Source organism: Haliaeetus albicilla, chromosome 8, assembly GCF_947461875.1.
Source record: "Haliaeetus albicilla chromosome 8, bHalAlb1.1, whole genome shotgun sequence".
NCBI lineage: Eukaryota > Metazoa > Chordata > Aves > Accipitriformes > Accipitridae > Haliaeetus > Haliaeetus albicilla.
In genome coordinates, this window is record NC_091490.1 from 7041570 (window position 1) to 7069200 (window position 27631).

At 41.5% G+C, this 27631-nt stretch overlaps 1 protein-coding gene across 4 annotated transcripts; it reads right to left on the bottom strand.

The window, feature by feature from the left end:
• Nucleotides 1-252: 252 nt before the first annotated feature.
• PODN (podocan) lies at nucleotides 253-27359 on the bottom strand. Of its 4 annotated transcripts, XM_069788709.1 has the most exons (12): nucleotides 27148-27359; nucleotides 26201-26326; nucleotides 23360-23622; nucleotides 21199-21292; nucleotides 19543-19607; nucleotides 15543-15652; nucleotides 13124-13280; nucleotides 11003-11118; nucleotides 8334-8991; nucleotides 5676-5824; nucleotides 3586-3787; nucleotides 253-2226 (listed from the first exon to the last, which is right to left on the bottom strand). In XM_069788709.1, the coding sequence occupies exons 2-11, from the start codon at nucleotides 26235-26237 to the stop codon at nucleotides 3619-3621; spliced, it is 1818 nt and encodes a 605-aa protein (XP_069644810.1). In that variant the 5' UTR covers nucleotides 26238-26326; nucleotides 27148-27359; the 3' UTR covers nucleotides 253-2226; nucleotides 3586-3618. The 4 variants fall into 4 exon arrangements, with proteins under 4 accessions (XP_069644810.1, XP_069644812.1, XP_069644811.1 ...); XM_069788711.1 differs by lacking the exon at nucleotides 26201-26326 and having other exon boundaries at nucleotides 27185-27358; XM_069788710.1 differs by lacking the exon at nucleotides 26201-26326 and having other exon boundaries at nucleotides 27148-27358.
• Between the last annotated feature and the right edge of the window lie 272 nt (nucleotides 27360-27631).

Below are 27631 nucleotides of genomic sequence, written 5' to 3' on the forward strand. Positions count from 1 at the left end.
AAATATGTGGGCTTAGTCCCGTGGACTTCTGACTATTCTTCATCATCTCTCATGGAGCCTCTTATTCCTTTGAAAGAAACAAACAAACTACCATTTTGGTTTGACAGTTTTATGGCCAATGTCATAGGTACTGATGATACCAGATAAGCGAGGAATCAAGCCTGTCGTTCTCTCTCATCAATCTCTTACACAACAATCAAAAGACATTCTTCTTGAGGGGTTTTGAGGCTTTTACTGGGGAAGAGGAATATCTTTCTTTTTTTTTTTGCTGCTGGAAAACATCATCCCCTTTAAAGGACAGGTTCAGTGTGCAACTATTTTGAAATAAACTTGGAAAAGGGTTTCCTAACTGCTTAGTCTACAGGATATGCTCCTTCAACTGTAGGTGGGTCTCCTTTGGCAAAGGCTGAGGCTTGATTAAGAAGTTAAACAGTGTATGTATCATCCTGAAATATTGGGCCTGATTCTACAAGGTGCTAAAACATACCTTCACCCCTGCATTCACCACATCAGACTCTCAGGGATTCAAAGGGACTCTTGGGCACCCAGCTTCTCACAGAATCACAGTGTAAGGGACTGAAGTTTAAAGCTAATCGAAGAGTTGTCGACAAAACTGTACAAATCTGCAAGTTCTCAGCTTGTTCAGGAGTATAATAAATTGGTCTGCTTCACCAAAGACTGGCAAAACTTCCACTGGGCTTTGCTGGACACAGCTAATTGATTTGACGTATATTCTGTAAACATTTTACATAGAAATCTATCCCAAAAGTCAGTTGGAAGGCTATTTTATTGCTCAGCTGTGTAGCTGAAATTAAAAAATGTGGGGTTTTTTGCAATTTTTAGGGCCAAGCATTTATGTTTTTCAGGAAGCAATCTTTCCTTCTATGATTCATGATCGTGTTGAATTGTCTAAGGTAGGAAATATCAGCTTGAAATTACTGTCATGTGCTACGTGACCCCAAAGGGAGAGTGTGGAACTAGATCTTCTCCAGCAGGAAAACAGCTGGTAAAGAATTAAGCCAACTGTGTTTCCAAGTCAATCCTGGAATGCAGTATGCAAAACAACATGTGTTCAATCACAAATCCTCAAAAGAAAAGACCATTTCATCAAGCAGATTAGCTACCTCAGATGGAGGACATTATAATCAAATAAGCAACTTGCCATCCAGGTACCTCTGTAGGCCTTCTTTTCCTTGGTTTCCTTATTTTCCATGCTTCCAACAGAAGCTGAGAATACTCAATACCATAAAATAGGTGAGGATTTAAGAGAGTATGACAGCAGGCACTGTCTCCAGAGTTAAACTAAACATGGAAATTTCTCTTGATGCTTAACAGTTTTCTCCTAAGACACCCCACACTCACTTATCTCTTTTGCTTCATTAGTCTCACTTCTGACTCTTAATGTGAATGATATACAATATGTGAAAAATTCTACCACATATATTAAACTGCATACTGTTACTCAATCTTCTGGATATACTTTTGGAGACATTCACACAGCTGCCACACGGGCAAAAACCAGCAAGACAGAAACTTTACCAGAGCTCTGGAAGGCAGACATACAGATTTTTTATATATATTCACAAGAGCAATTGTTTTACCTTAAAACCTTTCTAAAACAGGCATATACTGCAGGCTTTGGCAGTAGAGATAAAATATTATGGGATCCAGCCTTACTTTGTTTTTCTCATCCAAATATACACATTGTTATAACAGAGGAATAGTTGCATCCAGAATTACTACTGCTGCTTCATGACCAAAATGCCTCATATACTGCTCTACACATGAAACTATTGCAAATACCCATCTCACCTGATCAACAACAGCTTCTTTGGGGTGGAGGAAAAGAAAAGAAGCATATATATATGGTTCACTTAAAATGCAGTGACAAAAACAGTATTTGAAGGCATGTGTTCAAAACAGTCCCATATTGTTATTACAGATGGAAACAGTGAAGGAAGAGAAACAGAAGAAACAAAAGCCAGCTTTTGTGAGTTCCAGAGCAATCCCTTATGATCCTGGGTCTTGTATAAGATGATTTGGAAGCTTTGGAAAGGCATTCAGGGTCTCTCCCTGAATAAGGCACTGTAGCACACTGTCTTCCATGAGCCTGGCCCAGTGCCATGACAGTTTCTGCGTAATTCATTGCACGTTTTGCTAAGTGTTCTCTGTATGTCTATATAGATATATACACATAGACATATATGTAATTTTCCATATGCTTTCCTGCAAAACATCAGAAAAACAAAATCAATTACATAATGGAATACAGAATTCAGAATATGCTAAACTTAGTACCTGCTGACATGTCACACGTGCCCCAAACCAAACCAGAGATGTGTTGATTCGGAAGTAATATGTACTCTAAATCTGTAGATGTAAATTATTTCTTCTCTCACAAAGTCTTCATACAGCCCAATCAGGAAGTCTAACGTTTGACTTTCCAAGTAGCTTCTGTCCTTTTCAAGCCCCATCATCTTTTCAGCATATTAGCACCATTCCTAGCAATTCCTTGTGTCATTCCCTACGACAAAATGTTGACTAGGGACAAAACTAAACTTTTTTTTTCAAGTCTTAGAGTTTATATCTCCAAAAGTAGAGAGTAGTGTCTTGAACCTCATCATCTTTGAACATAAAATGCTTAAGAGATGCATCAAGCAGATCCCTTTTCTTCTTACAGAAAAATGCATATTCTTCAAACATGATTCTCCCTTCATCTTTTCTTCTGCAGTTGAAAAAAAAAAAAAGAGGTTCAACTACAGAGATTGAGTGGCTGGCCAGATTGTTTATGGAATACTGAGATCTTAATTTCAATTACCAGTCTGGAAGCAAAGTCGGCATCAATCACAACCTGTAACTGGCCAGAGGCCTTCCAGTGAATCTGGTGAAGTGAGCAATGAACCCTCACCAAGACTTAGCAGTAGCAAAAGCACAGGCTGTTGTGAGAACTGGCTATCCTGGACCAGGCATCAATCCAGCACTGCATACCACCTCCAAAAGTGACCTGAAGTACATATTCTTTCCATAAGAAATATGCCAATGATAGCAGTATCTTCCCACTCTGAGCGGTCAGTGTTTTAAGGACTGTTTGAGACAGAGGTTGTAATCTTAATGCCATGTTTAACAGACACCAATGGGTCTATCTTCCTTTAATTTGTCTAATTTTTTAAATCCATTTTCACATGGTCTTCTGCATCAGTAAGCTTCGCAGCTTGTTCTTTGTTTTCCTTTTGAACTAGTTGCTTAAAAATATCATAAAATACCTTTTCATTTTTTGTTATCAGAATGAGTAAATAATGACCTTCATATTCACCTACTGTGTCTGCTGTGGCTATAAGCAGAAGCCACTATGAACAGCCCACTGCCTCTGATAAAACACAAATCTATACTGACCGTTTCATTTTACAAAATAATGTATTTTCAACCCTTTTTAATTCTGCAATTCCCAGTCATGTTTTAGTGGAAGTCGTTGAGTCCAGAGCTCAGACACCCACTTGTTATGTTTTAATCACACTTGTAAATTGGAAGTATTTATACAAGAGTCTGAGAACTAGGTCCTTGATTTAACTAAACTACAGCTGTTACCTCCCACATGATGTGATTGTGTGAGTTCACATTTTATCTCAGTTCTTCTTCCTCTTCCTCATCTTCCATTTCCTCTTCTGAGTCATCCTTATTCTTTGAACTGTTGCTGAATTCAAGGTTCCCTTCAATATCCAGTACCTGTAAGTGCTTTAGGTTTTGGAAGGTACTTTCCTTCAGTGCTCCAACTGCAATCTTATTAAACCTTTAAACAAACAAAAAGGCCTTCCTGTTAAAATAAACCCATTTTTATATCCAGCACAGAAATGAGAAGACTAGGAGGAAACCATTCTGCAGTTACTCTAAGTTACACTGACCCAAGTTACTCTAACATTACACTGACCCACGACAGCATTCTAGGAGTACTGACTCCTCTGGATGGAAAAAGGAAGGGAAAGCAGGTGCTGATTAGCAAGCAGGTAAATGCAGTGACTGAAAAAAGTTTGCTGACAGCACTCTGTATCACCACAAAGGACCTTGCAGGAAAATATTGGGAAACATTAAGTATTTCCCACTGATTTCAAGTTCACTGATCAAGCTTTCGAAAAACTTCTACTTTTTTCTGCCCCAGCCCCTCTTCCCCCTTCTATAACCGTATTCTACAAGGAAAAAAAATCGTAATATTGGAATTCCTCCCCCACAAATTCTTTCTCTTGGTATTCTGCTTTCTCCTTCCCAGAGAGGAAAGGCATCTGCTCCATAGCCCACATTTGAAAGTGTAACTTGATTTTTCATAAAATTCTGTGTCATCCCTTGATAGTTTAATTCTTCTCCCACAAAACTCAAAATACTGGTACAAAGTACCCCTTTAGAAATGAAGCAACATGCAATAATTTTTCATCTGTTATTTGGGGTTCCGGGAATATAAATAAACTAATCTGCAATTTAAGAACCTCTCACATATACTGCTTAGTATGTTGCTCTCGAACATGCTTAAAATCATATTCTGTCTAATATTCCAGATGTATATTATGGTTTCACAGCATTGCAGTGATTAATAGCCTCCCATTAAGAAATACAACTTAGCTTGGGTGGAGGTGCCTCCTAAATATGTTAGCAAAACAGTTTTGCAAATTCCTTTTTTCTCTTTATATAAAAATATAGAATGTGGTATGTGGTTTCTGGTTTGCATCCAAGCGTTCACTAAAATCTCATAAATGTGAGCAGCTGAATAGACAGACTGCTCTAATTTACACCAGACTTTGTAATTTTATTTGCTTGGTATGGAATCACTCATCCAAAAAGGTATGCTTCAGAACTATTCAGAACTACAGAACAGTTTAGTTGCATACAGACAAAATAAGGCCATATTTAGTCTTGTGCAGTAGGCAGCCTAGGCTTTTTGAACACATACATTGGATCAGCTTAATCAAATACTCTGTAGAGGTTCATAAATTACTTGTAAGCAATATTTTCAATAATGTTCCATCAGATTAAAATTGAATATATTACTGGGCCAGATTCTTGCTTCACCACTTCTGGTATAAATCTCTGCTTGAATCAGTTACATTACTGTGAATTTACATTATATGTAATAAAGGTCAGTATCTGTCACGTAGAAAAACAAAGTCCTCATCCAACTGACAGAGTAGGGAAAAAAAAACAGAGAAGCTTCTAAACTTAGTTACATAACTGTCACAGTTGTAACTTGTCACCTGTTTCTGACAAAACTATCAAGTGAATGCACACAACTTCAAGATTAGTCATACGCACCTCACCAGAGGGGGATTTTGTCAAAATCCAGGGCTAACAGACACAGGCGAAGCTGTAGTTCTACAAGTGGACTGTAAACTTTTAGCTCACAGCTGAATGTTGGAATATGACATAATGTTAAACATTAATTTCCCAGAATTTCTAACATGCCTAATCCATTCTAATAAGCACATAAAAGACAAACTCTCCGAACAGAAAGAGCTTATTATGTGTATCCATGTCTCCTCTAAGCAGATAAAAATAGTTTCATCATGCATTACTATAAACCAAAGTTGCTTATTTAGAACGTTAGGATTTTAAACACTTTCTAAAAAGTAAGCAGTTATAAAGTGGATGAAGAAGAAGAAATTTTGTGTGTTGAAGTGGAAACTTGACCTTACCTGAGGTAAATCCCCTTTATTTTGGGCGTGGATTCAAAAGCATTCTCTGAAACCGTTGTGATCTTGTTGTTCTGAAGGTACAGATATTCCAGAGATTCTGGCAGGCCTGATGGGATAGAAGTCAGCTGGTTGCCAGCCATGTCTAGTGACTGCAAGGAAGAGATAACAAGGGGTCAAATAAATAATTGAATTTAAATATTAGCAGCACTCCAAAAAGGTATTTGACAACAAATGAGCTTCCAAAGGCTGGCTCTATGCACACCCCCCCCTTCCTTTGGAAGTTTATCCATTCTTTTTAATATATATATATATACACACACACATACACATAAGTCTACAAAAATACATATATATGCACTTATAAAAAACTTAGTATGGTAACAGTGCAGAAGTGAGATGTTTATGCAAAGCTCATCCAGGATTTGTTGCGTTTGAAAATCATCTGGAAACAGGCTTTATTTTTCAGATGGTACTTTGCTGAGTCTGCTTCAGAACGTCTCTGTTCTGGTGAGGTCAGGAAAATGACAAACACCATGTATACAGTGGACATTGCAAATTGTCAGCCACGCAGAAAGGTTCAGTTTGAGTTTACAGTGGAAAACTGAAGTGATATTTATTATAGCGTAAACTAATTTAATCTACCTTTTAATTTGCATCAAGGTAAGTGTGGCCATGACAATTCTGCTCTCTTACATTACTATTTAGCATCATGATTTCACATGAGACACCATGCTGTTTTGTTTAGGAGTTCCAGCATTTCTTTATCTCTGTCCCCAGGCTTTAGCCCATGCCTGCTTTAAGTGAACTAAAAGCAGACTGGGGTTCAGATATGCATGGGAATTCCTTGAAAGCTGCTACTGCAAACACTTCACTAGCTAAGGTTAGTGACTAGTTATAGTTACACATAAAAACATATGTAAGTATTCTAACATGGACAATGTATGCAGACATCAGGACTAAAGGCCATGATCATTTCTCAGATGAATTTGATGCAAGAAAATGGATCAATAGAAGTGTTGTTTTATCCTATATTGTAGCATTTTCATAGCACCAAGCTGACACACTAGTTACAGATTATTCAAAGCTACACTTCTGCAAATGATTGTCATGATTTCAGTGTTTTTATTCTCCACATAACCCCAGTCTGGCAAACAATTATGTAAATGTCTAGCTTTGCAATTGCATAGTCTTCAGTGATTTCCATGGAAACAGTGTGGACTGAAGTGTATGCTAAGTACGTGCATGATCAGGATCTTACATGATGGTTATTTGTCAAATCCACTCCAGTGCACCAACTCAACCTATTTCACAGTTAAGCCCTTAATGATAAAAAAGATTCATATGTACTATCATGGAAATAACTAGCAAGTAGTAACGCTGTTCCAGAAAAAAGCAACAGCCAACAATGCAATGTTAGTCTAACAGAATTTTAAGTATGTGCTATTACCTTAACCTTGTTTAATATGAACAGGGTTTGCTCTGGGGTAGGTACAACTGAAGGGCCAATGTTTGATTCAGCAACACGTTACTCTGGCTTGACACTGACTACAAGGGAGTGACAGTAGAATAAAAGTAACGTGAAGTAGCTATGAATCAGGCCTGTCAAGAAGGAGAGCTTTCATTCCAACCAACAACTAAAGCTAACGCGCACACACACACACACACATATCAGTGAGGCACCAAACAAATGCAAAATGTATTATTAAAGCACAGCTCTACAGATGCTGTTGCTGCATTGCTGATTCACATTAACTGAAAAACAAGCTATTGTTCATTACCAGAAACAACAGAAAAGGAAATGTTCGCATAGATAAATGTTTGGATTGTCTGAAAACACACTGGGGGCCAGTGTGACATATGCTCCATGTCCCTTATCCCTGATCTGCTCTGAGACATACAAACTTTGCCTGTACAGTGACCTAACCATATGCACCCTAGATGGTTGCCATATGACATAGGTAATACCTTTTACTGCAGGAAACAGGCTGTTGCCTAAAAGGAAATGCAGACAAATCCTTCAGCCAGCGTAACAATTTTGAAAGGTCATTTGGCACAGCATAAATGTGATTGTTCCTGCCTGCCTTATGGTTTGTGTTTAACTTTCTCCAACAATTAAGCAAACGAGAAGACTGCTGATTGAATCCAGACCTCCTAGCTGCTATCCAGGTGCCTTAGCCAGCTGAGCTGCTAAATCCTACAGCTTGGCCTGTCTGACTATAAGCTGATGTGGGGGCTTTGAGAATTAAGAGCGTTTTTGTTTATGCATTCCTTCCTCCTGCTGTCTCTCTTCAGAGCTGATTTTAAATCTTTTGGGAAACAAGCTATTTAAAAGGCATAATTTCATTTTTAATGACAGCATTCACTAATGTTTATCTGAAAATATAGGACACCGTTAGGGTTCAGAAACAAAGATGTTTTTACATTTCCCAGTATTAGCAGTACACAGTGGACCACCACCCTGGTCAGCAGTGGCAGGTACCCACCTCTGGCACAACAGCACATCACTTCTACTCTAGAAACAGAGGGTGCAGTACTTACAATGGAAGCCCAGAACATGAGGACCAAGCACATCTAGTATTGGTGCTATACAATTTGGCTTAGGCAGACAGATGACGATATCAGCATTACCAAAACAATTAGAGAAGGTGATGTTTCTACCTGGAGACTGCTGAGTTCTCTCCATGCTCTTGAATAAATTGAATTTACTTTCAGTTTATTGTTGCTCAAATACAGTTCCCGCAGCTTCGTCATCCCAGACAAAGTCCCTTTTGGGATGATGCTTATCTCGTTCTCCTTCAGCTTCAGAATCTGCAAGTTCTTTGGAAAGCCAAAGGGCACCGTGTGGAGATTGTTTCCAGAAAGATCCAAGGACTTTAGTTGCCTCAGTTTACGGAAGGCCTCCCGATGGATCTGGGGACTTTTGAGCTTATTGTAGCTCAGGTTCAGCTCTTCAAGGAAGTAAGTGGTAGCAAAGTCATTCCTGTTAATCTCAGAGATCTGGTTATGAAGGATCATAAGTGTTTTCACTCGTCGGGGCAGCCCACTGGGAATTCTTTCCAGCATGTTGTTGTACAGGTGGACAGTGTGCAGCTTCTTTAAGCCCTGGAAAGCTAATGGGTGAATACCTCGGGCTTTTAATTTGTTATTGTGGAGCAGAAGGTACTCCAGGTTCTTAATTTGGGTCAGGACATCTCTGCCAATCACCTTAATTGCATTCTTCTCCAGGTGGAGGAGGACGATGTTTCGAGGTAAACCACTTGGGATTTGTGACAGGTTATTGCTGGACAAATCCAGATATTCAAGACTAGACAATTTCCTTGGGAAAGCAGGAAAGAAAACACTCTCCATTTAGATTCTGCAAGGTGAAACAATAACCAACTTCCCCTAGGATTTTACAATCTTTGCTTTAGAGTCTTTTTACCCAGCACAGCTCCCACTACTGCCTTTCTTTGTCTCATGATATGACTGATGTGGACAGCAAAACAGGGAGCTCCTACACTGCCATTAGGGATTAGGACCAGGCATTGCCATTGCTCCCCAGCCACACTAGCAAGAGAACTTGCTAGAGTCCACAGACATCCAAACTGCCAACGGGCTGAGACCTGAGATCAGTTTTGCAGTCCGCTGTTCTCTCATTTGACACCACAGATAGCAACATATGAGCAATTTCAGTGAACAAATACCACAAGAAAGATGCCGTGGGAGCACCATTAGAACACAGAATTTAGCTCTTGCTTTCACAGAAATATAGCCTGAGCATGAGTAATTTCTGTCTCTCTGAAAGTGTATATTGAAATTGAAAAGCAGGTCTGCCTTTTAGATGACAAAATGTTACTCTTATGAAAAGTAGGAATGCTAATTCAATGTCCTAGGCTAAGGTAGTGAACTTCTCCTGACCCTCCAGCATTATGGAAGTGAGTCAGGGACAGAGCTGCTTTGTGTAAGCTACTGAATCTGGATTCCACAGACTCAGTTGAAGCTAAAATAAATCCTCAGACCAGCCCCTTATACCAACTGGATGTGGATCAATGGTATTATATGCCAGGACTGAGGAGCCCTGTATTCCCTTGTATTTCAAGTCAGTTTCTCAGTTCAAATGAGACTTCTAATCTGCATGGCACTACGTAACCCACTGCAGATGACTAGAAAGTTTTCAGGAAATGGGAGAACTAATGCATTACAGGCATTACTTACTGGTTACTACACTGCTATTCACAACTATCCAAACATGCTCTGAATGAGCAAATATACTCTCTGGGTAAATCACTTCATTGCTGCAAGCTGTAACATTTCCCTGGCTTGGGCACGTCTCAGTAGCACTATGCTGTGCTGTACAGACAGTATCATGGGAGCAAGGAGCAATATCCACCCCCTCTGCAGACTGTGACTGATGCCTTAGCTAGAGCCACTGTACTCTGTTCATCAAAATCTTAACAGAAATGATATGTCCAACATGATCTGCAGGCAGACACAACACAGCTATGGCAAATTACTAAGGGAGGTTTCTGGGAGTGCAAAGTGGAAAAGGAAAGCACAGTTTGATACATTTTCATGTCTGGAGATCAGAAAATTTACAGAATTAAGTTATGGGCAGGACAGATTATGTGATCTGGATTTTCACGTAGAACAAGGGCAGCACCCAGTGCAAGCAGAGACACAAATGTTAATTTTTTGAAGTGCTAACTTCCAGGCTAAATTTAGGACAGCCAAAGGCTATTCCTGTTGCACTGGTTTGTAGCAAAGCTTTTGCAGCCATCTGGCTATTGAGCAGCACCACTGCATCCCTGCCTACTGCAGCTATCATCTGCACTGAGGTACAGCTGTGCCAGATGAATTCACATCTGTGTATCTGTGGCTGCTTTCAGGTCACCTTCACAGAAACACAGAAGTGGCTTTAGCAAAGATGGAGGTCTGGCCTTAACTTCCAGTCAACTGTCCCTCAAACTGGCAAGTCGCAAGTAACATCACTTTTGAGTGGTTTGGAAGAACGGAGACCAGCTTTCAGCATTGTTCTAGGTGGCCTTTTTCCAGAAGGCACTTAGTACCTGGTGTGATTGGGTCTGTGGCAATCAGGGAGTGATGCAGTCTGATGTTCAGTGTCTTTTGTTTAAAAGTATTCTGCAGTATGAATTCAAACCACTCACCCAGGCCTTTGCTTTTGAATGGCAGCATCTGAATCTAAGACTTTTCATAAAGACTTAGCAGAGAAATGCATAACGTCATGCAGCTTTTAATAAATGTACTTTTTAAGATGTACTTTGTTCAGTAGGTGTACTATTGTACCAGAGGAGGTAGACAGAGATACAAACTACAGATCTCAATCTCACCAGAAAGTTTCATTGTCCATTCCTTCATTAGTCAAGTAGTTATTCTGTAAATACAGCTCCCGCAGACCTGTAAGTTCACTGAAGGCTCCTTTGGGAATCTTCTCTAGCTTGTTGTTCTAGAGTCACCAGAAGCATAAAGCACATTATTTAGCATGAAACAACATACGACATTCAGGTTCTGCTCAACTAGCACCAGGCAATTAAACTTCAAAAGGGCTAGACATAAGATATTTCAGTGGGCATTATACTTCTGCTTAAGAAATAAATACAAATACTAGACTGAAATATTACAACCTATTTTTATTGATTCCCCATGGAATCTTTGGGCTAAGGAGTTAGAATTCCCCCCCGCCCCCTGTACAGTTTTATTTTGCATTCATAGTCCTTCCACCTTTGTGCAAATGTATAATGTAATCTAGGCAACTACCTCTGGAGTTTGCTCAAAATTTCTGGATTTTCTAAGACAGATTTCACCATAAAGAAGAATTAGGTTGGAAGCTGGGAACCAGCCATCCTTCCAGCATTAATGGCCTTCCAAAAGGTACAGTTCCTGCAGTGTAGATTCCAAAATAATTACTCCTATTGCCTTAGTGTGGCTTTGGAGTAGCCAGCAGGCAGACACGAGCAAAATATAAAACTAAATTCCACTTAGAAATTCCATACAGGAACTGTAGGAATTATAAAAGGATATATAAAACACTAGGAATTATAAAAGGATATATAAAACACTGACACCGAAACTGTTAAACTTCCCACAACCCACATATATACAATAACGTGATGGCCAGACTAGACTAGATTCATGTGCCAACTAATATAAAGTGGATGACACCACAGACAGATTTGGCTGAGTGTCTCAATGAATAGTGAAAGAAAAAAAAAAAGATCTGTCACATCTAAAGTACACCTTTTGGACACTTTTGGTCTACTACTGGCTGTCTCTCATTTCTCATTGTCCTGTTTTTTTCCCAGTCAAAATATCAAGGTAAATGTTACTACTGACAGGCAGTGTACTTGAAAACAAAATGCTCGTTTCTCTCTACAGGTCCTCTGCCCTTAACACAACTGGTAACAGCAGGGAAGGATATGAGTTCAAAGTGTAGTCCTCAAAGTCTGAGACCCCTTTAGGAGATATGATTACCTATAAATGGCAATAAAATGCAGGGGACTAGTAACTTCACACTTTGCACAGAAATTCCAGCAATTTTAAAGAATGAGGCTGTTTGCCTTTTCTTCAAGCTGGAGAAGCCTGTTTTCTAGAAGACTTTAATGGGAAATAGCGGTGAAACCTTCAAGGGAAAAGAAAGCTGGGAGGCAACACAGAACTGCCTAAGTCCAGGGGCTGATAGCAGACTCCAGTCTACAATGTCCAAGGAGCTGTCAACACTAGGAGCAAGCGGAACCAGGACTCCCCACCGCTGCAGCTCTATCATTGTTAACAAGGCTGAGATCTCTAGCACAGACATGATGAAGTGCTTTTATCGAAATCAGATGACTCAGAATTAAAAATGCTGGAGACTAGTTAATACCACAACTTCTGCTATTGCACTATTGCTGGAGAAGTTGTAGCAGTAAAGAACCACTGATCCAAACTTTCTCTGTGTTGTCTGAATTGCCAGTTCAGTAGCAAACAAAAATCACTGATGCTAGAAAACAGTAGTCTATGTGAAACGAGTTATTGAGCAAAGCCAGTACGTAGTGGGTAAGCAGCTTTCAGGAAAAACAGCATCATCAGTGGCAAACTTAATTGGGAGGCCAATCACTGGATGGCCATGGAGAATGATCTACCTTCTTGTACTAATATGTATTAATATCATTATATGCAGGGAAGAGACCAACAATGCTACCACACAGGCGTTTGCAATACATTCCCCTGAAACACAGAAAAGCATTTTTGTCCCCTGTGAGCATTTTGGTGTTTTGCAAAAACACACTGTTACTTATGAAAAAAAGTAAGGACATGGGAGACAGCTACTGTTGAGGATATAGCAGACGAGACTTACAATGGGCCTGGGAATGTTTCCAAGCGCACTGAAATGGCTTGGCTGTGTGGTTTGAATCCCACACAAACACAGTACTTTGTCACAATCGTAAAGGAATACAAAACCTTGCTGTCATTACCTTTAAGTGTAATTTAAATAGTGCTGGAGGGAGATTCTTTGGAACATACTTCAAGAAATTGCTGGACATAATGAGTATCTCCACATTATCAGAGCCATTGAACATATTATCAGGTAACCCAGCATCTGAAAGTTTGTTGTTATGAAGATACACAGATCTGTTGGAAGGAGAAAAAAGATGAAGTCAAACAGAGAGTGAGATCTGTGTCTTCCTGTTTACCAAGAGAAACCTGTTCAAAAACTATATTTCAATATTTTCTTCTTTCCTTGAGATAATTAGATTTGTTTTTAAAATGTGCCCTTTAATTTAGCCGGGGATATAGATGCAAAACAAAATGGTTGGTCCAAATACTCTCTGAAATTTAGGTCTATTCAAAATCCAAACCTGCATGTGAATATAAATTTCACAAGTAGCCTTATCTTCTTCACAAGAAACTAAGTGCAAGTCTGGGACTGTGCAGCGCTTTGAAACAAAGAATGTCAGTGTGGTGGCCTCACTGGAGAGGGTTAAAACTCATATCTGGTTAATAGGTATGCCCCCAATTTTAACTTCTATTTGGAATCAAATCTGGGCTTCTTGGGCTTGTAAAATCAACCTCTTAAGAAAGGGGCATCTCTCACCCCTCCATTCTTTCTGCTCCCATGAAGGCTGGAGATACCCCAGGAAACAGTTTCTCTCCTACTCCTAGAACTCAGAAAGGCGTAGAGTAATGACAGGAAGACAGAAGATTTACTCAGTCTGGAAGAATTTTGTTTTCTAATGAACCTTTGGGATAGGGAGAAAGAGGGCTTCTTATTTTCCCTTTGCCCTTCTTACTTTTCAACTTTAATATTCACAGGAGTTTCTCCAATCAGATTCTTAAAAATGGATTCATTCTTTCTTACACGGGTTTTAATTCTGTATAAAACAATGGACCCTTATGAAGTTATTCCTCTTTTTCATTGGCTTAATTGCTAAATGAATTAATTTTACTTCTTTTTAACAAAAGAAATTATAGGATTTTACTGACTTTGATTACCTCTTCCTTTCCTCTGTTTACCCCAAGATGCAGCAGGCAACTAAAATTGTAGAGACAGGTTAAAACTGCAAAAAGGCACAGTGTCAAAATGTGCTCTTTTAACTTGTTCATGGATTCTCTACCAGTTGCAGAGGACTTGGCAACATCTTTCTGGAAGGAAGGAAAGGCTCAGTATGGAAACACAGCCATGTGATCACACACTCCAGGGAGTTCAGAGCCACACTGAAAATATTGTTCACCCTGCATGGTCAGCTGTACTTTTAACTCACAAATATTTGCCTTTCTGAAAACCCTGCTTCCCAAATAATCAGTCTGAGACCATGAACTCTGCTGGGGGCAAATAAACCAACTGAAACAACTGTGTTAGGATTTTATATCAACAATCTTGGAAATCAATGAGTTACTATCTGATTAAAATTAGTGTTGGTATAGGAGAGTGCAAAAATCACTTCAGAAGAGTGCAAGAATTTTAATATAAAAACACAGCAGCTTCTGCAACTCAGATTAAGGAAGAACGCATGTATAAATCTATCTTCTTTCATGATGAGATATTGCCAGAAATCAGTGAGTGACTCAGCCTTTTCAGCTACCAAGAGCCTGTGAGACTAAAGGCCTAGTAAGTACAGAGTAGCTTCAGCTCTCAACTAATTCAGTGGGAATGGAGAGTTCTTCAGTTCATCACAAGACTGGGCTGTAGGAGCTACACTGCATCAGCTATTATTAACTGCTTCCAAACTTGGGATTTGTAAATTGCTACCAAAAGAGTCTGAGATGTCTTTGCAGGATTTAGATGCTGCAGTGTCTATATAGATTACTCAAAATGCCTTTGGAATAGACTGTATCTCACAGGAGGTGGTCTATGTGCATCTGTGTTTGAGATGGGCCAATGTGCTGAACTGAATCCAGCTGAGAAAACCACAACCTGAAACTAGCAGAGACCTTTGAAACCAGACCTGAGGGTATGAACCACTTCTGAAGGTGCTAAAGTGCTTAGCTGTAATATAGTTGAGTTACACGCAACTGCACTGAGTACTGTACTGTCAACCTGATTCCATTTTTTTAAATGAAGGGACTATACTAAAACTAGGGATTTCTAAACAGTTAATCTCCATTTTGAGAAACCAAACCTGTTCCTTTCAACTCATAACTGATACACAAATAAAATGGAGACAATTTAATTTTTATCTATGCAAAAGTGTCTGGCAGCTAGTAAAAGCCCTTGGAATGTGTTTGTCTGAGAGATTATTTAATCTTTCATGCTGAGAATAACAAACAGTCAGCTTCTGTCCAAAAAACATAAGTAGGCAATAACAAGTTTTAGCCAGATAGTTTCTTATCACCCACCAACTGCATCCAAGCAGCGGCAGAACACTGTTATTGTTTTACTTCCCGATCCCTTACCTCAAGTTTGGTTTCTGTCCAAATGTGAGCCCATATATCTTAGTGAGATAATTGGCTGCAAAATCTGCACTGATCAAGGTATTTGGTAGGAATTTCGGAGCCACTGTTAGCTGTAAAAGAAATATACAGGGGAATTCCAACTAAATGCAACAAATGTTTTAACCAAGTATTAGACTAGCAACAAAGTACTTCCAAATTTATTTTCTCTAAACAGGCAAAAATAAATTAAACTGAATGCAGATTGTATGAACGAAAACAAATTGTCCTCACTCACTAATCTCTCCAGGAAGGAGACAGACTTTTGCTCCAAGATATATGAATGTTTGTTTTGGTTGGAAGAGTCCTGTCTCTTTTTGGTGGAAGAAATCAGGAAATTGTTATTCAGAGAGCAAACACTTTGCTTATTATTGTTCCTAGTTCCTCAGTCTGCTGTGCCAAAAAAATCCAACCCACCTCACAGTGGCCTACTACTTACTCTCTTATGAGAGTATATTGTGGGGGGGAAGTGTCACTTCATATGTCTGTTCCAACATTCCATCCATGTACAATGATCTTATAAATGGAGGGTTCAGGTTCCCAAAGGACAGGGATGCTTCTGAGCCAAATGATGGAATATCAAATGGAACTTCAAAGCAAAGACCTACTGTACAGGGATACTTTGTTCATTAAACAAGTGATGTATCAGAAACAAAATACAGAAAGGTCCTGTCTCCAAACTTTATAGCTGATGAGAGGTATAGAATTTGATGTGTTTGCTCTTAGTCTGTTGCTATTTTTATCACTTAATTTAAAAAATAATGCTTGTAACATCTGCATCTGAACAAAAATTGGTGGAGTGAAAACTAATGATCAAAACCGCTCAGTTTTACAGAGCATCCAGATAATACAATAGCTAGGTTCACTGAGTGGCTGCTAATAGCAAAGTTGTTCACCTAGAAACCGAGAATACAGGTTACAATACAGGCTGGAGGACAGTTTTCTGGAAAGCATAAACCCAGAAGATTTATGCATCAAGATTAAGCCCTTGGAAAACAATTTATTAACAGAATGCTGTAACAGATACGACCCTTGAGTACAGGTGCAGAAGATTACTGAATTGCAGTAGGCAGGTGCAATCACCATGGTTACAGATGTTAACTATAGTACTAATGAGACCACTCATGATATTTTATGTACACTCTGAAGAGCTCTGGAGAGAACATCTTTTCTAGGGAGATACTGAATTCTTTGTCATCTAAAGCTTTAAGAACAGGATGGGAAAGTCTGAGCCTAATACAGCCCTGTTTTTTAAAAGATGAAAGTACATTATTTACTGTTTTTCATTTTCACCTGTGCCAAAACCTCCATCCTTAAGCTGTCTTAAATGTTTAATGCTCACAAACACAAAAAAAAGATCTTTCCCACAAATCACGCTCCTATCAGTACTTCCAGATAGTATGTAAGCAGTGGAAATAGTCATTCTACATACTACTACAGCTGCCACAGTACTGCTCTTGGCTTTACCAGTAATCTCTCACCTCCTAATCTGGGAGAGATGATTTCAGGGAAGTGGATAAAGGCACTCATCTCTGACTAGGAAGGTCTGACAGTGCCTCAGAAAGAAAGAAGTCTCGACTGTGACACAATATTGAGAATTCAGACACAGGAAACAGACCTAATCACTTTCATACACAGTGGCACATTAAAGCTTTTCTCTTGAAACACCGTCTGTTAGGTCATAACTTTTATACAAAACAAAGGGCATGGCTCAGATATGTGAAATGAGAGACATCAGAACCACAAAAAAGAGGAAGGAGAAAGAGAAGTTTCATCCAAAAAGATTTTTCACTTGCTCAGGACTTTGCTTTGGCATTTCAGCACTTAGTCATGAGACTCATGTCTTCACTAGTTGACTGCTTGAAGGATTAATGCTGGATTGTTGTAACTGTTAGCAAAAATAAAGTTGACTGAGTAGCTTTGTCTAGTATATTGCCTAGTAAGTAGCAATCTGCATTTCTCCAGCTGCAATTTTCTTGCAGCTTTACTGCTGGATCTTCCTTTCCATATGGCAGACAGTGTTTCTCCACTGTTAACTAATGAGTTAACCAATGAACTTGGGTTATACAAAAGTTATTACCAGTTTTGGAACAAGTTTTCTTGCTTATAACAAGCTCTGATATAAACAGAAGTACTGGATCCAGGTGAATCCCATATCACTTGTGGGATACAGGGAAATGTAAAACCTTCTGTCACCAAAATCACCAGCTTAAAGTAAATAATAATGACAGCTCAGGACCCGGTCTACGGTTTGGTGGAAGAGATTTCTGTTATTAACAAGGCTTACTGTGGGTACTATGTGATAGATACAAATTATGAGACTGGGGTGAAAAATTAAAAAGGACAATACACCATCCATTTTTTACTTGAAGTACTTGTTACTCATAAGCCACAGAAGGCTTTTAGTCTACTATGATATTTCTTTTCTCCGACCAACTATGAAAGATAATTTAGCTACATCTGATGGGATCACAATTGAAGATAAAGCAGCATTAAGATAATCCATAAAACAAGGAGCAAACTACCAGCAAATCCCTGCTCTCCTCCAGACACCACAGTTACTTGATCTGCAGTGTTTCCTGCTGCAGAGTGGATACAGTTTGAAGCCAATCTGGTTTGTCCTGGCTTGTGATTTATAAAGAAATGTGTTATTTTTGTGGGTCCACAACTTCTCACTATAACTAGTTCTGACATTCGCTGATGTTTGCATTTTCTTTTGGGATCCTTTTCTCTCTGCAGTAAAGCCAGAAAAACCAAACACTTTGTTTTGTCACACAGGGAAAATTGGAGTGCAAAGTTCTGGAATATTAGTCACAGTCTGGCTTGTTCCTTTTTATGGAGTTATTAACTGCCAAGATTGTTATATGGAAATGGTGCTTGAAAGGGAGAAAAGAACACAATGTTACTGTACTAAGGAATGGGTTCTATTCTCAATCACTCCATACAGAAATCTATGGAGTGATTCTGGATACGTCTTGGCCTGACTGGAACCTGAATGTGGCCACATGTATATAAACAAAACATCAAAACGTCGCAGATTTTAAGAGGATAATAAAATATATATATATACAGACATGCATATAAAGAGAGAGAGAGACAGAGGGGGGGGATGGAAGGGCAGGGGTTTTGCAGACAAAAGAAGCTTTGCCTGATGTTTTAACTTATATTTTTCTGCGGCATCCCAGTTTCTTCTGTAGCAAATATTTGTGGATGATCACTGGGGATAACGAAAGCCATAGTGGAAACCACCCAGGTGTAAGGGTATGTGAGAAGTTATTTCATTTCCTAGCCTTGGCAGGAAAGATGTGCTTCTGTCATGACATCCAACTCAGGTCATTAATAGGAAAGCACCTAGGGCCTTCTTCATTAAAAAAGAAATTCAACTTCTGTCACTGCAGTTAAAACAATAAATTCATAACTTGCACAGCTTCACTGTGTGTGGGTATCCTTGCCCCTCATCAAACCTAGTAAGAATGGGAGTCAGGGAAAACTGGATAGCTTTCTACAGATCTTGATGGCTCAAACAACACAGGTATCGGGATGTGTTTGTTCTCAAATTTTTCAACCAGCCTCATCCGATGAGATATGCAGCATTTCACATCATTACCCCACAGCTTATTTGCATACAGGCAGCTATCAAATCTGCATGCAGCTGATCCAAAGCCTGCTGAAGACAGTGGTAATTTATAAATGCAGGGGCTCTCTGTACCTCCCTACACACACAAGGGAAACCTTTCACAAGTTGCACAAATACCTAAGTGTTCAAAATATACCAGCATGTGTACCCTCTAACTTTTTAGCACACTAACTGATTGTCTTGACCTTATATGAACCTACATTAGAATATCACTTTAGCAAAATCTTACTTACATAGGATATGTATTGTAAAAGAATTGAAGACTTGCTTGTTTAACTTTCAGAACTTGATTAGAAAAGACCTCTGAGAGCCTTGTGAGACTCTTACCTTATTGTTTGCCAGGTACAGGTAATTCAGGTTCTCCAGATGCTCAAATGCTTCCTCTGGCAACCCTTAAAAACAGGAATAACTCATCAGTGACATTGGCACCTTATTGCCTCTGAGTGAAAATACCAGAGGGTAGCTTTCTCCCTCTGGTAATATCTTTAACGTGAGATTTAAATATTTTTCATTGCCACTCAAACAATCTGACTTAGATCTATTGTTGTCTTTATTTTATTTTTTTTAATTAAAAAAAACAACCACAAACTGTTAAGAGCAATGGAAGACCATTAAAAATCCAAAGCATGCAAGACTTGTGGCCAACCCCACTGGCAAGGGTCAGGTACAGAGCTGTGTAGACTTGCTGTACAGCTGATTATTGGTGCTCGCAGCAACCACGCTATCTGAGCAGTTTCTTTTGTCATCTGCTCATGAATCTGCAAATCATTTTTCTTGGAAGGACATAATCTGACGTTGTTTAATAATCACATCAATCTGATCTATGACCACGATGTTGCCAAAATAACACCAGCATCTGCATGTCACAACCCTTCTCTTGTTCTGCTCCCCCAGAATCCAGGCAGCCACACAGTAACCAGCTCAGAGAGCTGGTCCAACTCGGAGCTTACCCTCCCCCAATACTTATTAATTTTCAGCTGAATCACTCCACATCCAGCTGATCACACAAGCACAATTGCTGTCACAATGGAAAGGCTGCAAATAACATTTTCACCTGGCACTTAGATAACCATAAGTCAAAGGTGAAGCTATTTCCCATGTCAAAACATATTGGAAACTCAGGGCTGCAGTGAAGCTTGTGAAAGAAACATCAAGCCCCAAAGGTAATAATGTCAAAGTCCAAATCTGTTAAGCGCAGCCTTCCTTGTGCTGAGTGCTATGTTTTGGGTCCCATGCATAATGCCCACATTCTCAATGAAGGCTATTCTCCATCATTGCAATAAGGATAGCAACAGCATTCAGAGCAACTGGGTGACACACAAGTTAACAATTCTATCTTTTGTATCGCGTATCCTCCTCACTTACTATTTACTCCAATTCCTGTTTCTTTTGCTTTCCTTGCTAACTCCTTGTGAAGTTTCCCTAATAAGCATATGACTTACCAAGCAAAACCTGCCTACAAAAATCAAAATGGTTTTAGAAGAAGGGTAGAAGTTCCCTTATTTGCAATATATATTACTTGTATTCATACCAAATTTGACAAGGACTGAACTGGACTAAACTGCACTGACTGACTGACTAGGCTGAACTAAACAAGTGGGTTAAGAAACAAGGTCAGTCAGAAGGAAATCATTCAGCATGTAGACATTTCTGGTTCTCAAGTGCATTGCATTGATGTGCCTGTGGGACCGGAGGGAGTTTCCTGGATGAGAAGATCTTGAGCCACAGTACACAGTGCTGCTGCCAGGTCTCCTCCACTGGTTCAGTAATCCTGCATTCTTACACACTGAGTATTATGTTTCGGATGATAAAGTGCCTCCATGATCTGTGTGATGGCCAAAGGAGTGAGGCTTATAGCTAACCACTCCAACCAAGTCAATCCATCACTCTGTGGCTTTCCTTATCAGCTGTCACTGTCCTCATTGCTCAAGCTGGTGTTGTGGAGGCACAGGCTCTGTCCACTTCGCAGCTCTGCTGGCTTACCTTTTGAAGTTAGCCTGTTATTTTGCAAATTGAGAGTTTCTAGTCTGTAAAGACGAGCAAGCTCTTCTGGAAAGATTTCTTCTATCTGGTTATTCTAAGAAAATGGAGAGTATTAATCATCAGCAAAGCTATCCAAGAAGAATCCCAATAAACCCAGACTGGGAACTCCAATAAAATTTGGAAATGAACCCACCATGTCAAATCATTGTCAAGACTTGTCTCTGAAATAAGCCAAGCTCAGATCTCAAAACCAAGACGTTCAAACCCAGCAGCATTTGAAGGCCTGAACTGAGTTTCGTAGCTTGTGCTCATCTCCAGAAATATCTGGCTTATGAACCAGTAGCACACAAAGAGTGTGATTATGCCTGGCAAGGCCTATAATCCATCTGCCACAGCCAAACCTCGTAGCTGCAGCAAAGCATTTGCTACAAGGTTGGCACTGTGGATTTCCAAGTTTATTACTTCTGTTATTTACATGTTGTTTTAAAAACAACTCATCACGGGCAGGGAGAGTCAAACGGGGCTCATTTTCTCTGGTTCTACTATCAGGGGTGACTGCCATCAGATATTCATTAACATACTGACTAACGTTTTGACCATTAATGAGTAATTCTAGTGTTTTAGCACCTAGGGGACCAGTCAAGGACCCACTGTGCTGGAAGCCAGGCCAATACACAGAAAGTGACAGCTGCTGCTCCAAAAAGCTTCTTTGCTTTTAGCAGTAGAGGCTGGAGCCATGGCGAGCTCACGCCTGGGACGTATCTGCTGAGGAAGATGCCAGCTTACGCTACAGTTTTTCTAAATACGCTGCACTTGGATGGAAAGCTCTGAACAAAACCTGCATTTCATCCATTGAACAGAATTGGCAAATAGGAGCAGTAAACAAAAATCAGTTGGTTAAGGGCCAAAGAGGCGTTGAAAAGCCTGGAACTACTGTCACTGCTCAGAGGAGGGACGGACATGGAGCTGCCACACTCCAGCCCTGCCCACATCCTCAGGTGTCAGAGCACAGGTAGGGAAAGGACGCCTGCCCAAACACTGGTCATAGGGATCCATTAACAGCAGAGCACAGAAACCTGCTGACAGTCCAGGACAGGGTGCTGCTTCTACCTGAAGCGTGAATCTCATAACCTTACACGCCTTTATCCTGACAAGACATGATGTCTCTGCAGCAGACCATTTGCCGCAGCCATGACGTTAGCCTCCTGGCTGCAGGCAGCCCAGCAAGCACCAGCACCAGGCAACACCTGTGACAGTGACGGATGGCTTCGGCCATGTTACGCCTGCTCCTTGCTGAGCCCGTGTGCTGCAGGGAGAGATGGGACGCTGGGGGACACCGTTCGGGTCTGTGTCTGGACTGGTGCACTGCGTTTACAACGCTTTAACTAACGCGTAGTGCTGCCAGAAAAATTCTCATTAATGAAGTAATCTGGCCCGTCCTCTTCAAAGACACCTCAGAAGGCCTTCACCAGAAAGAGTCATTATTAGCTCGGACAAAAATTCTCCTCTTGGGGCTGGGAGAGAGCGAGGAGAGGCACTCCCCACCTTTTTCCCTCCCCGGATCTGTGAGGAGACAATTCCTGCCCATCTCCAGGAGCGACATTCGCAACTTGGGGCTATTTAACAAACACATAAAAGTATATATGTTTCTTTTCCGAGTTAAGTAAAGGTGGCCCATCCACCTGAGTCCAATCCAGTGGGTAGTCCAATTTGGCAAAATTTGTCAATTCCAATTAATATTTTGTCAAAATTTAGGTTGATGTGACACGTCATGAATACGAGTTCCGACTTACTCTCCCAACCTTTCCAGTGCCAAGGGAACAGAGCAGGAGTACCAGGGGTAGTTTTATTAAAGAATTAAGAGAGAGCGAGGAGAGGCACTCCCCACCTTTTTCCCTCCCCGAATCTGTGAGGAGACGGTTCCTGCCCACCTCCAGGAGCGACATTCGCCTCTTGGGGCCGGGAGAGAGCGAGGACAGGCACTCCCCACCTTCCTCCCTCCCCGGATCCGTGAGGAGACAATCCCTGCCCCCCTCCAGGAGCGCCCGTCGAGCGCAGGCGCCGGGCCTGCCGCCCCTCCCGCTTCCGGCGCGGGAAGGAGCCGGCTGCCGGCGGAGGCCCGGGGACTCGCTCACCCGCGGCCGGGTCTCGGCTCCCTTACCTGCAGGGAGAGGTGGTTGGTCCGCTCCGGCAGCAGGAGCGGGAACTCCTTCAGGTCGATGCCTCCGCAGTCCACGACGCCCTCCTGGGTGCAGCCGCAGTCGCGGGGGCAGGCGGGGACCGGGCCGGGCGGCCTCCGCCGCTCGGGGGAGCCCTCGGGGAAGTCGTTGTCGGCGACCGCCGGCGGCGGCGGGCGGGCGGCGGCGCAGCCCAGCGCCAGGAGCCCCAGCGCCAGCAGCGCCCGGCCGCCGGCCGGCATCGCCCCTGAAAGGCGAGAGCACGGCGCGGGCTCAGGGCCCCGGCGGCAGCGCCAGGGCCCGGCCCGCCTCGGCGCACACACACCGGACGGACGGACGGACGGACCCCGGCCCCGCCGCAGCTCCCGCCCGGGGGCCGCGGCAGCCTGAGGCGCCAGCCCCGCCGCCGCCCTGCGTCCCCCCGCTTTCCCTGGGTGCTCTTCACCTCCTTTCGAGGCGGCCTGGGGAGCGGGGTGAGGCCGAGGAGCGCTGCCCGGCCCCGGGCAGGCAGCCTGGCGCTGACCCGCCCGCGGGACCCCGGCTACGGCCTGGCAGCACCCCCGCACCGTCCCCGACGCCTCCAGTTATTTCTTGCTTTTTTTAAATATTGAGAAACGCCAGGTGATCCCGGAGATTTATAGAGGAGGTTTTGCAGTGTGATTTCTGTGTAACTGTTGGTCGTACTGTTTCCTCGCAGCTTTGCATAGGGAAGAAACTGGTTAATGCAAACCAGGTACGCTGGAAGAGAGTGACTCACGCTCTCGGGATGCTTCTCGGAGGGGCTGCTTCACATGCATCGAACAATAACAAAATCTCACGGCTACTGAAAACAAAATGGGCTTCCTATTGATTTTGGACAGTGCTGATCTGAACCTTAGAGGCCTGGCTAACGTTCAGCTTTTATCTTTCCGGCAGCAGGTTAAAATAATTCAAACAGAAGTTGAATATCTACTGGACCAGCCAGCTGGCCCTAATCCAGCTCCTTCGGTCTCATCTGTTGCCCTTCTCAGATTTCATACATAATCATTTGCAGTAAGGACTGGTAATGGCTTGTCTTTTATCCTTTGGGCTATTCCTCACAGAAGTATTCAACAGTGATGAGAAACTGTTATTTAGGCTGATCTTTTCAGGTGAAAAAGCACAATGGACTCATGACCTTAATATGAAATAAGTACTCTGTTCACCTCTGCCAGCCCAGGTTCCTTCTTTGCGTTGGAAACAATAACATCTCCAGAGCCAGACTGGCAGCCGTCAGAACTGGCACATCTCCATTTACATCCACGGGGCTTTGCTGCTTTGCACCAGCTGAAACTCTCTCTGGGGCTTTCATAGACTTTGGGTGCTTGGGAAGCATTGGAGAGATCCTGCTCTCAGTCACAGTCATGAAAATCTTAAATAATTTCTTTAAACACTGACTTACACTTGAAGAAATGGGAGAAGGTGGGACTACAGGACAGAGCATCCCAAGACAAGGATGGTTTTGCTTTGGTCCTGATCTCTGCTACCTACCAACACACTGGGTGATTTTAAGCATTGAACATTGTTTGCTTGATCCCTCTTCCCCTTGCTCCACTATTTCACAGCTTTCATATCTGTCAAAGCTGAGTATAATGAAATTAATCTCCTTTATAAAACATTCCAGAGATCAGATGGTGTTCTTTATATGGTAGCTAGATATTAATAGTGAGATCAAAATTGGCCATATGAGTATGCCAACAGTGGATTACTAAAATCCTTAGTATTTGGTGACCTAATCTCAGAAAATATTTCAGAAACCTTAGAGAAAATAGTCTCAGAAAGTATGATATATCAGATCTCTAACAAAGTATTCTTCTTACATGTCAGCTTATCCTTACAGATACTTACAAAAGAAACTGAATTAAAAAAATCCTTTTTATAATGCAGGTCACAACCAGCCCTGCTATAACAATACCAACACTGTTCCCATAGCACACAGTTAACATCATGGTTGGTATTGGGCTCTATAGATTTGCACATACATAGCTGAAAAGATGTTAAAAAATTAACAGGAAATATTGTATCTATTTGCACACTAGAATTTCTGAGGCAATCATCTCACCCCATTGTCATCAATATGTGTGTTTCTGCTACAATGCATTTGAAGTGAATGCTGCTCTGGTGCCACAGGGAGACACTTTGGGTACAGAAACATCTGCTTGCATCTGGAGTGCAGGCAGTAAAACCAGGCAAGATTTTTATTTTCTTTTAGTTCAAAGTCTGAAGTAACTCACTCCATTTCAACTCATTCCTATGGGCCTGATCCAAAGCCTTATTAAGAAACCTTACTAAAGGAGTAGCTCAAAACCCACTAGAAAGAGTCAGTCCTCTTCCCTTGCTGTCAGTGGGCTTTGGATCGGGTCCTTCTACCCAAAGACTGAAGTTATACTGAAACCAGCTCAGGGTTTTCTGTGGTTGCATCTTTCTGAGTCCAGACAGAACCACTACTGATTTCTGCACTTTGCTGTTACACAGCACCAGAGGCAGAATGCTACAAAAGGCACAGTCTCAAGAAGTAAGCTGAAGTTTCAGGAGTTACTGTATGCTTCTCAGTGATTACAGTTACCTCAATAAACAACAGAATCATGCTCAAAATGTCTCATCTCTGTATCTATTATTCTCCACACACATTCTCACTGGACACACACACACAGGTGGAAAAACATCCTCTCCTTCAATAGCAACAGGTTAACTGAATTTGTTACTTACATTGAATATCCTTTCTAAAAGCTGCAGCTGAAAGGGAGGCTGCTGGATGTTGTCTGAGAATCCAGCTTTTAAAAAAAATAAAGTGCTGAAAAACTCACCTTTGCTGTCAGAAATCAGATGAATGGAGAAGAACATTTCTCTTGCCCCCACAGGCTCCCTCGGCTCATGCCATGTCAGTTACACGCGCTGAGCTCAGAGCAAGTCTCCCCTTTCCAAGCCAGATCCTTTCCAGATGTGAGCAGCAGAATTAGAGAGAGTAATAGGCAACCTTCTACCAACGACAGTTTCCTGCACTTCCCAACGAAATCGGAGAGGAATTTTCCAAAGTCACCATATGGGAAAATGTGAGTAGGAAAGAGGAAGCAGCTATAGTCTGAATATAAAGACTTGGGGAAGAAACAATCTGCCATTGCTTTTTGTCAACACAGTTTGCAAGATCCACGAGAGATGCCAAAAGAAAGCATGCTGCAATTGACAGAAGAGAAGCAGAGACGGTGTGTGCTTTAGCATTTCACTGCAGGATACCGGAGCTGCGCTATCTGTTATGAGATCTTTAATTTTAGCGGTATTCAACACAAAATCTGAATTCCAGGTGGGAATGTCCTCCCATTCCCTGGGGGTCTGGTTCAAATTACCCACAAACAAGCAGATCAGCAGTTTTTCCTGCATTTCGTCTCCCACTCCTTTAACTCCCCCTGGTTTTCAACCCATCAACTGATACTCAGGGACCAGGGATAGATAAGCTGAAACTACAAATGTCTTAGAGGCGAAGTCCCCAGATTTGATATAACACCCCATCTACCCAATCTTTTTTTTTTTATCTTCTAAGCCCAATATTACAGCACTAAACATGAAAACAACCCTCCACCACACATATACACACACTCTCCACCCCCCCACGTCGTTTAGCCCAGAAGCCTCATATTTCAAAAAGAGAGGAACATACTGTTTATAACACAGTATGCTCTAAGCGCAGCAATACTTCCAAGAAAGCAACACAGCTTTTTGTCACTGACAGCAGTTACTGTTTTAAATATAAAGCCACCTGTTTTGTGAATGTTCCGCAGCGCTCCGTACAGTACCTCCACAAAACCTGCAGAGGATCTGTCCTCACCAAGAACACGACCTTCTTGCTGAATTCCAAAAAAGGGACACTGATTCTTTCCTCTCGACTCCAGCTGAACGAAAGTCTAAAGCAATTAAGTTATTTCCTCCCTCTCTTCTTCCAAGCTCATATCAACTGGAACTGATCCCCCTCTGTGCCACGTGTAAGTTTCAAAAGTTAGTGTGGGAAGTGTGTTTTTACTAAACCAAAATAAAAACAAAACAAAGCTGGCTGCTTTTTCTTAGTGATTCAGAGATCCATGATGCATTTGCCTTCTACACTTTCTATGTTACAGTACCCTGAGTTTATACAACAAAATTTACATAGTGTTTTCACAGGAGGAGAAAAGAAGTGTGCTTATGTTGGGGGACCACCCCATCTTACCCCATTCTGCAGAGAGACAGAAGTGTGGGGTGATTACCTG